The sequence below is a fragment of the Perna viridis genome, chromosome 2 (genome assembly GCF_037379345.1).
Source record: "Perna viridis isolate PV_CMFRI_1.1 ecotype Kerala chromosome 2, ASM3737934v1, whole genome shotgun sequence".
NCBI classification, from domain to species: Eukaryota; Metazoa; Mollusca; class Bivalvia; order Mytilida; family Mytilidae; genus Perna; species Perna viridis.
In genome coordinates, this window is record NC_142446.1 from 30,127,001 (window position 1) to 30,140,047 (window position 13,047).

At 31.9% G+C, this 13,047-nt stretch overlaps 1 protein-coding gene across 5 annotated transcripts in view; it reads left to right on the forward strand.

The window, feature by feature from the left end:
• The window catches only part of LOC148624572 (GTPase-activating protein skywalker-like), a 25,619-nt gene continuing 12,572 nt past the window's right edge, over nt 1-13,047 (forward strand). For 2 of the 5 annotated variants that reach the window (XM_088567259.1, XM_088567263.1), the window contains exons 1-5: nt 1-77; nt 7,926-8,434; nt 10,069-10,376; nt 11,042-11,149; nt 12,741-12,831. In XM_088567259.1, coding sequence (XP_088423385.1) covers nt 8,035-8,434; nt 10,069-10,376; nt 11,042-11,149; nt 12,741-12,831 — 907 coding nt within the window. In that variant the 5' untranslated portion in view covers nt 1-77; nt 7,926-8,034. Of the gene's footprint in view, nt 78-518; nt 658-3,366; nt 3,390-7,513; nt 7,541-7,925; nt 8,435-10,068; nt 10,377-11,041; nt 11,150-12,740; nt 12,832-13,047 lie in introns of those variants that run through there. The other 3 variants (XM_088567260.1, XM_088567262.1, XM_088567261.1) reach the window with 3 other exon arrangements.

Here is a 13,047-nt window from a genome sequence, read left to right on the forward strand (position 1 = left end):
GATATTACGAACTGCTTTCTTTTAGTCATCACCCTATGAAACTTTTGATTTCCGGTAAAACGAAATTAGATGTTTTGGTAATTTTTTTAATACATTTTTTTTTATACACTATTTAATTTCAATGTTCCTTCCTTTCTTAATGGTTTAAAACTATTTTCGTTTAAACATGGCAACAAATTACTCTTACTTCGATGAAATTGGTTCCCCGGAGGCTTGTTATTTTGTGTGTACACACACCCTGCGCTCTACTTGAACCATCATTCTTAGCCTTCTATTTAAAAGTCCGAATTTCCTCTTACCCTGCTAAGCTCCTCTTTTATTTTGATACTGATATGTCGGGTTGGGGTCATAACAATGTGCCATTTAAAAATTTGGAGGTTTAGTGGTACCGTGGAGTGCTTCTCTCTGTCCAGTGTAACGACATTAAGATTGGAAGTTAAATTGAATTTGTTTAGATTGATATGTACTTTGTTAATATGAGATGTAAAACAAAATTATGTGCTACACAGGAGACTTCAGTGTGTGTGTAACCTCCACTAGTGAACTCGCCAAAGCCAAGGCAAGTAAAGAATTGCATTTGATGACTGACTAGTGCTAATTACTGATATTGGTTAATTTGGTATGACTGTTTCTTAGAGCATACTGAATAGAACTGATGTGAGTATTTGATCTGTCCATAGACATTGCTGCCTTTACTAAAAATAAAACAGTAGGGTCAAACAGTAGTTTTTCACATATACACAAGTACATGTAGGTATCTACAAAACTGTTTGGTTTAGGAATATCTGATATAGAGTAAAAGTGTTCAGCATGGTTAGATATGTCTGTGTTCTAAGATTTTTCAAAATTTTAGGTTTCCACAGGAAAACTCTAAACAAGGATTAACTTTCCCACACTTGAAGTTTGCTTTCTAAAGTTAACAAATCCCTTAAAAATTCTAGCTTTCTACTTTTCGAAGGAAAAGTGTAGCATAATAAACAACTTCCCCACCAAAATTTCACTTGCCCTGGGCAACAAAAAAGTTAGAACCATGAACACTGAAATCTGACAAAGCCATGTTGGAGTAATTGCCCTTTTTCAAAATTTTTTTCCTCCATGTAGTTTAAATGTTACAACATTCAAAAATCTACTTCCCTGACACTATATGTACTGGACCAATTAGAATCCAACTTGGTATGAATGCTTCTTTGGGCCTTCTGTATAGAACTGATGTGGGATTTTTGATCCCTTGAAAAAACATGGCCGCTGTTACTAAAAATAGAACAAAGGGGTCAGACAGATTTTTTTGCATATATCTCCCAAAACCGTTAGGTTTAGCAGAAACCTGACATGAAGTAAAAGTGTTTGGCATGGTAAGATCTACATTTGTATCTGTTGTTAAATTATGTGTAAATCTGTCAGGCTATATTGGAATGATGTATTTTTTGCTATTTTTAAAGTACTTTAATATATCTTCTCCATTGATTCTATTGGACAGAATTCAATGAAAATTGATATGATTGTTCCTTGGGTATGAGCATTAGGAACTGATATCCAAGAAAAAGCATGGCCTCTTTTACAAAAAAATACAAAGTTGTTTATCAATCCAAGTAAGCGATTAAGGCTCTTTAGAGCATCTACTTCTTGTTTCTGAGCAAAATCTTGAGTGAATGTACGGTATATGGATCTGTATGAAACTGAAAAACAAGATTCCATACCTCAGTAGAAAGAAATATAATTTGTTCAAAGGGTTTAAAATGGCCTTCATCGTTTAGGAATAATGGACTAAAAAGTGGTTAAAAGTATTCAGAATCTATAAATTGTTATTTCTTATGTCTGGTTACAAAATTGTTATTTCCTATGTCTGGTTACAAAATTTGAATGTTTTTGACCTCTTTCATTCTATGGGAGGGTTGGTGGGCCAACACAGTGAAATGGGTCTGTCACTTGAAAATGGTCGTTTTTGTCCATTTATGGCCTTCTTTAGCTCCATGTACATGTGGGGTTTAACAAGAGCAAAACAAGAACCAAAGCACATTCATACAACATCTTGTACACTGTGAAGGCCACTGAAGCCAAATTCCTTACAGTCATGAGTGGGAGATCAGGAATCTCATAAAGGATGATTCGTGTGGAAAAAAAAATGAGTTTTTTTTCAATAAAAGCAGAAGAAGTCAATACATTGGGTCGAAATAGAAATTGTGGTGAGAGACATCATCATTTTTATTTAAATTCCAGACGAAAAAAACACATTAGATTAATTCTGCTCTGGCGAGGGGCCAAGAAATGAACCCTGCTCCCTAAAAAATCTCACTTTTTTGGGCAGCAGAAACCTCATGACCTGTTTTTTTTTTCAGCTGCTCTCAAGTCATTATTTTTTTTTAACAAATTCTATATCAGATAACCTTATTTTAAAGCTCAGTCATGCTTGCTTGCAGATGGAAACAAATTGTGCTTTCCTAAACTAAGATTAACACTGCCAGAACCAATGAAGCGGAAACAGGGCCAATCTCAGATAAATCCAGGTTAAGCAGGACTAGTGTGAAGGAATTAGAGCCATAAACAAGCATTTTCCTTATATCTGAATAATAACTTGAGTATAAGGGAATATGTCACTTTGGAATTGTCCCACAAGGATATACCCACTGGGATCGATTCTTGAAGTTGTGACTGGAACCATTGAGGAAATTTGGCCAAAAGGTTCACTTTTATTTCAGAGTCAAATTCCTATCCAGTGTCAATATTCAAAATTTAAAGCTGTAACAAGCTTGAATGACATCTTCATACTTGCTTTAAGTATTCAGGTAACTGGTTCAACCTCTGTTGCTGTATCTACTGTGCCCTTTGAAGCATTTTTTTTTAAAGTTTTATATTCAGCTTACATGTACATATCTGGTTACATTCTTTGATGTCAGAAATGTGTGTTTTGTCTAAAATTTTATCACAATTTAAATAATGAAACCTATTGTATCAGGCTTGGATACAAGGACTTCTTGTCCAAACTGTGCAGCATCCAATATTATATATCTGCACTATGCAAAACATTTCATTCAATGCTGTTTATTTTGCATTTTGAAATAACTGGAGAACCTCATTGTTTTGATACTTATAAACTAAATTTCAGTTGATCGTATTAACTAAAAGCATAATTAAAATAAAATAATTTTCTAGTAAAGCTGAATCCGTAAGAACTTAGCTGCCATGTAGACCGAAGTTTTGTTCTTGAAATGTATGGAATATTTAGTATAGCTATATTAAAACAAATGTATGAATGTAGAAGTTGAGTAGTTATTGATTTGTGACATCAGCAATTATGATGAGTAGAACACACAGGAATTTTTATTGATCTAGGGTTTCACTGAATAATCTACAATCACTGTTGTAATTGGATTCCATCTGCATTGTGAGTGGTAAGAAAACTGTCATGTTACTACACAATGTTTTTAATTGATTACTCAATAATTTGTGAGTGTAAAGAAGAGTACCAATAAATATCCAAATACAAAATCTTCATACATGTACCATTTTCTTAGTCTAATCAATCAGTGTACCAATTCATTGTATTTTTGCCATCTGTTGTAGGTCTTATCTGGTATTTTATAAATAATTCATGTTAATGTGAAATCTACATGCATTGTAAATTTGTAATTATAGATATTTAAACCTTGTTTGGTTTCTGGTAGTAAGTTAAGTTTTATATTGTGGCTCTTAGTAGACAATGCACTTTTGTGGTGATGTTTGAATTTCATTTGGTAACAGCTGCATTTGGACTGTAATTAAGTTCATGTTATTATGAAAGATTTGAGCTGTACAATGCTTAATTTTATAGAAAGTGCTTATTGTGCAGCTGCTTTAACTTTTCCAAAATTGAGGGAAAAAGAATCTATATTTCAGACTGCACATGTGTACTGTTAGCATGTGTGAGATTTACATTATGTTTCTGAAGACAGCACATATGTACAGATTTTACAGTACAATGATTGTGATTAAGATTTTGAGAATCAGCCACTTCAATGGTACTAAATATTTCAATGGACCTTTGTAAAAAATTCTGATTTAAATGGTACATTTTCTGCTAGAATATGATAATTTGCTTATATAATTCATACCAAAGATGACTGCCATGAACCTCTTGAATGAATTTGAAAATGAAATATGACCTGCTAATAATCACATTTGGGTTGAAATATTTTCAATATTTGTTTAGTAAGCACTAAAACAGCTATGTTTCCCAATGGATTTAGATAAAATGTATACCAAAGGACACTCCTACAAGTTAGAAAACCAACAATGATTGCCAAAACGCCACTAAATGTACAATAAATTTCTCTTAAAGAGGTTTTCTGTATTCTAAACATTAATGATATGATATACAATGTACATGAAGACAACTGAAGAAATCGGTGAAAAAAAAATTCAATTGAATGTTGGAAGATTGTATTGTTTTGTATAGTTATCTACACTCATTGTTCATTTTCAGTGCTTTTCAATGGAATTATTGCCCATTCTACCAAAATGTTCTGGCAATTTCAATCTTTACTCCTTCTTTCTGAAAATTTCTAATCATTTTAATGGTGGTACATTTATAACTCTTTCAAAATGATGGATTTGTCCATGCCCTGATTCTCACTGAGACTGGTAGTAACCTCAGTTGGGACAGTTGTAAAATTTATGCTGCCTCGTTTTACAGGGAGGAGAGTCACCTGAGTACTTTAAATTCTCTTATGTATGGTCAGTCAGGGTTTAAAAGTTTATTAGGTTATTCTAATTCTTAAAAGATAATGTTCTAGTTCAGATAAATATTATCGAATTTGTTACATTTCTTTTCTAACTAATGTATTTATATAGAAAATGAATAGTATGACCTGTTAGAATGTTGTAATATATTAATACAAACATGATTAGATGATATTAATGCTAACCACTTTTGTCAAGGACAAAAGATCAAAGAATTTGAATGTGCAGTGCATGTAGATTAATCAATAAACCTTGTTGATCTAAGCAGTGTTTTTATATCCTCTCAATAAGTGGATGGTACATTGGAATCACCTGTTTCTTCGTCCTTCCTTCAATCATTCCATTCTTTTGGATTCCACCTTCCTTATCACAGCTTGATTTTACATTTGGTGTGAAAATAATTAAGTCATATATTTCTTAGTTGCTTAGTTGCTTTCTCAATATTTTTAAGTATGTCTCCTTTTTGACATTATTTATAAGTTTGGTATCAAAACTGTGAACAGAAAATCTAATTAAAACATAATTAGTATGTTTTGCTCTACCAACACCAGGTGGTGCCTCTCCTCAACCCATCCATTTTTTACTAAAAAGTACTGAAAATTTGCCACTTCAAATATCCAAAGTGGCACCATATGCAAAAGGAATTTTATATATCATGAACATTGACATTTTGAAAGAAATATAGTACATGAAATACAATTGTGCAGTTCGTAGTGTTATTGTTCTTAACTGGATGTTCCAAAGGGAACAAAATCATTTATTAGTTTGAGAATGTATTGTGGGTGGGCCTTTGTCCATGCCATAACTTGAAAATGATCAGTGTTCTAGGATTTTTTAGAAATTGAGGTTTCCTCTGGAAAAATCGATATAAAATCAATTTTCCCACAGTCATTGACTGCTTTCCTAACAAAACAAATCCTTACAGCATGTGAAGTTTTCAACTTGCCAGAGGAAAGTGTAACTGAGTACCTAACTTTTCCTGACCCAAATTTCACTTGCCCCAGGTAACGGTAAATAGGAATCCTAGAACACTGAATGATGTGGCAGATTCTTTTCAAATTTGCATACATGTATGTTGTTGCAGTAAAAATGATGCTCAGGTTTGACTTCTACAAATATGGCTTTTGTCTTTTCCAGATAGCAGCCTTTTTTGTTGTAAAAATAAGGACTTTGATCTTTGTCCATGCAATAAATTGAAAATTATATTGCAGATTCTTTTCAAATTTTGATGTTGTTTCATATGAAGAAATGAAGGCTTTTTGTGACTTGTGGGACTGACTTTTGTTTGTGCAATTATTCTTTTGAATTCTGAGTGTTTTTATGGACTTGCACTGTTGTAAAATTTGACTTGAGGCTGTTGAAACTTGTATATATTCTGACAGACTAAAATGTTTGTTTTAAAGATTTATTTAAATGCCATTTCCATTAATTAAGAAAAAACTGATATTGGAAAGTGCACAAAGTGCACAAATTGCACTAGCATCTATGGCGAAAAGTTCATTCTTTTGTTTAGTTTCAGACACTTTTCTATGTGTATTGGGACTGTACATGTATCTTCATAAGAACCCTCAATGAAACTATAGATCTGCACTTAATAATTCCCAACTTGCTGCCAATTTCACAGCTTCTTGTTTGAAAATTATGAAATAATTCATGGCCATTCATTAACAGAGTGGTAAATGAAAATAATAACAGTAAGTATGACATTGTCATTTATCAACTAGAATAAATTTGACTAATTTAGCATATCTTATGTCATTCTTTAAGGTACATGTAGTGAAGAAATAAGTATGTTATTGTCTTGTGAATACAGTGTGCAATTTTCTTTGTGAAACAAATACTGTGAAAGTACTTTAATTCATGGACACCAACAGTTCTCATTTTTAATGAAAATTTTACTTTTGGAGGAATTAAAATGTGTGTACCTTTCAAAGAAAAGTTCTACAGTATCATAACAGATTCAAGATGGTTAATAAGCAAGTTATACTGTTGTCAGTGAGATTCAGTCAAACTATACCATGGGCTCTCTCTTGGAAAGTCGCTAAAAAGCAGGTTTGACTAATTACAATATAAAGTTGTTACATGCATTGATGCATGAATATCAGGTTATAGTATGGTGAATGTTGGTCAGGTGTGCAGGGAAATTACTTTCATAGCACATTATTTTCAGCAACTACTGATTGCAGCCTCCTGATATTTGATATCCAGCATCAGGTACAGGTACCATACGGTGGTATCTGATTTCAGGCCTGTTAGACATCTTCCTGTGTAGTGAAATTCAGCCATTTCTGTCCTTGACCCATTTTTTAAAACAGAAATATGGATATTCAATGTAAGACCATTTTAGACATGAAAACTGTTTAAGTAAATTCTTGACTCCCTTAAAAAGTTTATCTTACAATACTGAAGTACATTAATATGTGCATTGGCATACATGCACACGCTATGTTTCAGTAATTCCTCTATAGGCCTATGACCTACAGCTACCTCAATATGATCAGTAGCACCATATTAGGTTTAACTTCACTCAGGATAATACTGGTAGTTGACACCTTCGACAATAAATTGCTGTTTCTTTTTAATGACTTAGTCCTGAACAGAGATAGCAATACCATTCAACAAGTACTGAACAAGATAGAAACATTCTATAATTGCAAAATCTTGCTGTTTTGTTACTGTAGCCATGAAATCAAGTAGATGAGTCAAAGCTGTTACCACAAATCCAATATTTCTGACTGATATGCAAGTTTAAGGCATGTTTGGATAAGCAATTTCACCTCAAATACAATCACAGTATTATGGAAACAAGTTGTCAGAAGATCTGGTTTGTAATTGTGGTTAACCAAAGTTGTAGTTGTATTTGTTTTAATTTATACATTATGTTTATTGTATTTTACAATGATATAAATCTGATTTACAATCATTGAAGGTAAAATTTATATTTTCGATTGATGTGACAAATTTTAAGATTTGTGTGGAGGGTAAGTAAATGAATTGTAATGTGGTTTAAGTGTTTACACTGCTGTTGTAGATACATGATCAAAGTGGAAACAATGATGTATTATGTGGTTTTATTGGAATTACATAAGTTTATACCACATCAATACTTGGATACATAACATAATGTATTATAGTAAAGTTACTTTTGTCATACTGTGCAGGTTTAAGGGAGATAATTATATTGCACTTGAATTTTTTTTTTATTTCAGGCCTAAAAAGATGGTATCTATGGAAAATTTAATAGATAAGTAATGAAGGACATGAGACTGTTGCAACACACTCATTAAAAAGAAAATAATAGTGAAATGGGGTAGAAAAATGCATGCTGTGGACCAAAAAGATTCTAGTCCTGACAGAAGTTTGCAGGAAAGTGTGGAACAAAATGAAAAAGAAGAGGAAGAGGTGATAACCCCTCAGTTTGAGGTAGTGTCTAATGCTGAAGGAAATGGATACTCCAAGTTTGTGGAGACATCATCGCAACTAGTGGCTTACGTGGATGATTACAAAACCGTTAATGTGAATGACTATGATAGTTATGGAGCAGTAATGACTGGACTGAAGAACAACGATCTGGCTGTGGTGAAACATGCATTGCGGACCAATACATGGTTACCACACCATCCCTGTCGAGAAACATTATGGATGCAGATCTGTAAACATTTACATAAAGCTGGAGGAGACGTCTACTTAGAATTGGAATCTGATCTGCTTGGTGAAAGTAAGTTGCCATTTTGTAGTTAAATGTTTAAGTACATTGAGAAAAAACACTGTACAGTGTATACAATGTATTTACAATTATACATATTTTTTTTAAATTGAGAAAATCTGAGAAATACATGTAGTATGTCTTACACAAGATTTAAGTCAAAACATTTTCTCATAAAATTCATTGTAAATGGAGGAAACATATCAGGATAATATATCTAATAGAAATTTGTGTCTGTGCTTAATTCAGACATTTCAATATAAAATAATATGGAACAGGTTAAATTGAAATGCTTTCAAAGAAATAGAAGATATATCTGAGAGCTGTTTGGTCCTATCTATCCTTGGGTCAACTTGCCTCATGTTTTGTTTTGTGAAGACATTTGAAATCAATTTGGGTGCCATTTCTAATCTTTTTATTTTTTAAATGAATGCATCTTAAGGAAAATTTAAGCATGAACTTGATAAGTTGATGAAAGACTATTTAGAGAACTGAGAAGAAATACAATTATGACGGTTGTTCAGTGGGTTCCTCCATTAAGGCTCCCATGATTATTTGTAAATGTGATACAATTGTAAAATTATGAAAGAAAAACAGTATTGATTATTGAGACATTATAACAAATATGCTAGTCACATTTAACAAGTTTACATATACATGTACACATGTCTGAAATAATAATGAGTACCTGTATAGATATAATACATGTACAAGCATTGCAGACATTGATGCAACCATAATGTTTCATTGTCTTTGAACATTGAGGATCCTTACCAACTCCAAAATAAAAATAAAATAGACTGAATTCAATTATTATTGATCAATGTATGGAAGCTGGTAAAACTAAAGTTGTTAAAACTTCCTCCTGTATTTTGTATTTTTGGTCGGTAAAACCTAATTGTAACAATACTTGATAATAGTAGTTGTCATGTCTCTGTTAATTTAACTTGTTTTACATAAACATTAAAGTAACCAAAAATGTACATTTGTATCTTCTTATATCAAGACAGAGTATTTTGTAATATGTCAGTGCACCTTTACCATGGTTTTCTTTATCTTCACTTTCAAAAATGTCAGTCACAACATACTGGTACTGATGCATTTGTACTATGTATAAGTCTTATTTTTAAATAAAGACACCTGACAATGTTTGTCTGATGCTGCAGGGATGGTGAATAAATGCATTAATGTGGAAGTCATGTTATTTTCTGTCTATGGCAATTTTAATGTAAATTATATTTTAGATCCCTGCATTAAAAAAGGAGGTACATTGTTAATTGCTATCATGTCATCTTTACTTCTGTTCATTGATCTGTCCCTAGTTTCCATCAGCAACACTGAATGGAAGTCCATGAAACTTTCACACATTCTTCATCATATGCCATTGTGCACCTCCATATGAATGACTTTTTGGGTTCAAGACATGGACTTTTGTCATTTGTGGACAATGGGGAGGACATTTTTCTTTGCAACTTATCACAGCCGTTTGATATTTAGTCAGAAGTTTTATGTACTAGTAGATATGCCTTGAAAGACATCAAATCTTCTGTTTTTTCTAGGTTGGTGTTTGTCAGGTATTCTTTAGTGAGCTTTGCTCACAGTTTTATTAAATCGATGTATTTTTATTACTATTTCAATCTTTTCAGGGAAGATAAAAGATGTTCACCTCCCATCATTCGTTGACTTTGACAATTTGTTAAGTTATCACCTATGTGAGGAAGGTGTACAGCAGTTACACAAAATTTTAGCCATCCTACAGCATACAAATCCTGATATTACTCACAGTCCATTACTTTATCCTTTACTCAGTCTATTTTTACACTACATGGAGGCTTCAGATGCTTATAACTGTGTATATGGACTACTAACCGCCAAAGAAACATTTATTGTTCAGACCAAAGTTGCACATGAGGCTTCTAAACGGGTATTGCGAGACCTCACCAAAAAGTTTGCTGTAAGTAATACTGATAAGTTATTGAACATTATAGTTGTATTGTGACAACCAAAAGGTTTCTTTTTTTTTTTTCTTTTCTTTTCTCATTACTTGACTGTTTAGAAGCAAATTGTACTATATTCAACCTACATGTACGTCTCTAATTCAAGCTTGTTAAATCTTTCCATTGATGCATAGAAATTGCTGGTTGTACTGTAAAGTCAGAAAATTACAGTTTCTTTTTTATTATTGTGAAAAAAAAACAATCATGATCATTGCATTATAGTCTCAATAATAGAAATATGTACATTTGTACTGTCAAATTTTATATCACTGAAATTTTTTTAAAAATAATAAGAGCAAGCATAATACTTCATTTTGTGTGGGATTCAAGTTTCTTGATTTGCATTATGAATAGGGGTATTAAATTTTAGCAGTCTTTTTTACCTTCATAGATACAGTTTATGAGAGTTAACTGTGAAATGTCTGCACTTGAATTTGGTGAGCTTTTTACTGTTGTGATTCTCCAATCCTGGGGAATATAAGGAAAATTTCCTGCTATACTGTAGTCCACAGTACCAGCCCAAAAAAATTATCCTTTTGTGAAAAGTATTAGCTTGATATTTTCACTGACCTTATTATTGTTGTTTGCACTAAATTTGTTATTCAACCTTTTTTTTTTTCAGAAACAAGCTTATGTTTATTTACTCAGAAATTGCAATTCCAAAGAACTTGATGGTGTTTATGACTCATGGTTATGGTGGCTGTTTTCAGATTTACCATACCATTATTTAGTAAGTTACATAATACAATGTATATTAAGCAATAATGGTAATATAGACTTTAAAAACTCTTGTGTTAACATTTATACTCCCCCTCTTTGCAAACAAAATTTGGGGAAATTTCAGAATCACTCTGTCTGTTTCTCTGTCTGTCCATCCATTTTTTCACAATTGCTGTATGTGTAAACTGCTCAATGGGTTTTTAATAAACTTTTATAGTAAGGTTAGGCGTGAAATGTACTAGTAAATGTGAATGAAGAAATACATGTACATTTTCTTGCACTTGCAAAGGAAGATATTAAACTGAGGTCTTTTATGTGTTCAGTGAAATAAAAAAAAGCATAACTCCTTCAAAGCAGCTTGATTATGTTCATTGAAATTTTTGTAGCAAGATTTGGCATTAAATGTACCAGTAGATGTGTAAAAAGGATGACAATTATTATTTGATGCCTGCAATAGAAATTTTCCAAATTAAGGTTTTAACATTATTTAGATACATTATAAGCAGGTGTATTTATTCTCTTTGTGAGCTTGCCCACAGTATTGCTATTTAACTTTGAGATCTTAATATTTTGTACATCAAAAACATGTTTTGGCAGTATTGTTCATCATGACCCACATACTGAATACATGTTATCATAACTAGATATTTTAGCCCTAAAACATTTGGTGTTGTTTACATACGTGCATATTACAGACCTGGAGGTATTTGTCTAGGTTTATGTTGTTCTCTCTCAACAGAAAGAAAAATGGTCTGGAATTTTCTTGTTAAGTTGATTGATTTGTACTCCTTTAATAAAAAGCTTCAAGTGTTCTTTTGATATTGTAAAATAAACATGGATATACTCTGATTCTAAGCCTTTCATAAGTTCCACTGAGAGTATTGTATTTGCATAGAAATTATTAGTTTTAAAAGGATTTAAAACTAATAATTTGCGTAGAAATTATTACTTTTAAATAGTTTTAAAAGGATTTATATATAAACCACTTTTTACTTATTTGATAACAGCAAAATTTACTATTAACAATTAATTGTAAAATATAAAGACCTTCCATTCAAAGAAGACTGCAATCTGACTTTTAGAGTACTCAAGTTATAATAAAACGTCATAATGTTAAGATTTTTTGTTGTTTTTATGTTGATGTAGGATGCAAGAATTTATGGAGTGTTTTTAAGTTTTGACCAGGTTAAGCAAAATAACCAACTTTGGGGCAGTTTACGTTTCATTAACTGAAGTTTATGAACAAGTGTCAACTGTAGCAAAGTTGGTTATGTGAGCATAACTTGATCAAAATGAGAAAATGACCCTTATAATTTGATTTCTAATCGATTCAAGGCAAAACTAAGATTTGTCCCTTCATCAAAACATTATTTGATTTATTATTATATGTTTTGTATTTGAATTGCAGACCCATTAACGTTAATGACGTCACAATGCCAAGTTTGTGTATGGAAAATAATCTATCTTTCCCAGATGAGAGTTAAACGAACAAACTGAATTATTAGACCATAGAGAAATTAATATATGGGGATTTTATGTATAACACAAGAACATTGGTTATTAATATGATTATCTATAATTTGTAGTTGTTATTATTTCAGATACGAATTGTTGACTGCTATTTGTTGGAAGGTGTTAAAGTTTTCTACAGGACAGCTTTAGCAATACTCATTCTGTTTACTAAATACTCTGGTAGGTATTTGTGTTGTGATAGATATACAAGTATGTGTTGACTAGTAATTGAGTTTATTCTATAATATCTATAATACAAACATTGGGTGCTTTCCATTGTACAGTTAACATAATATTTGTGTTCCATTATTGGTTTATGACCAGTCTTGGACAATGTTCCAGATAAAGGGGAAGTAGAATTATTGAAAGTCTGTTTGTACCAGTTGGTGGAAAACA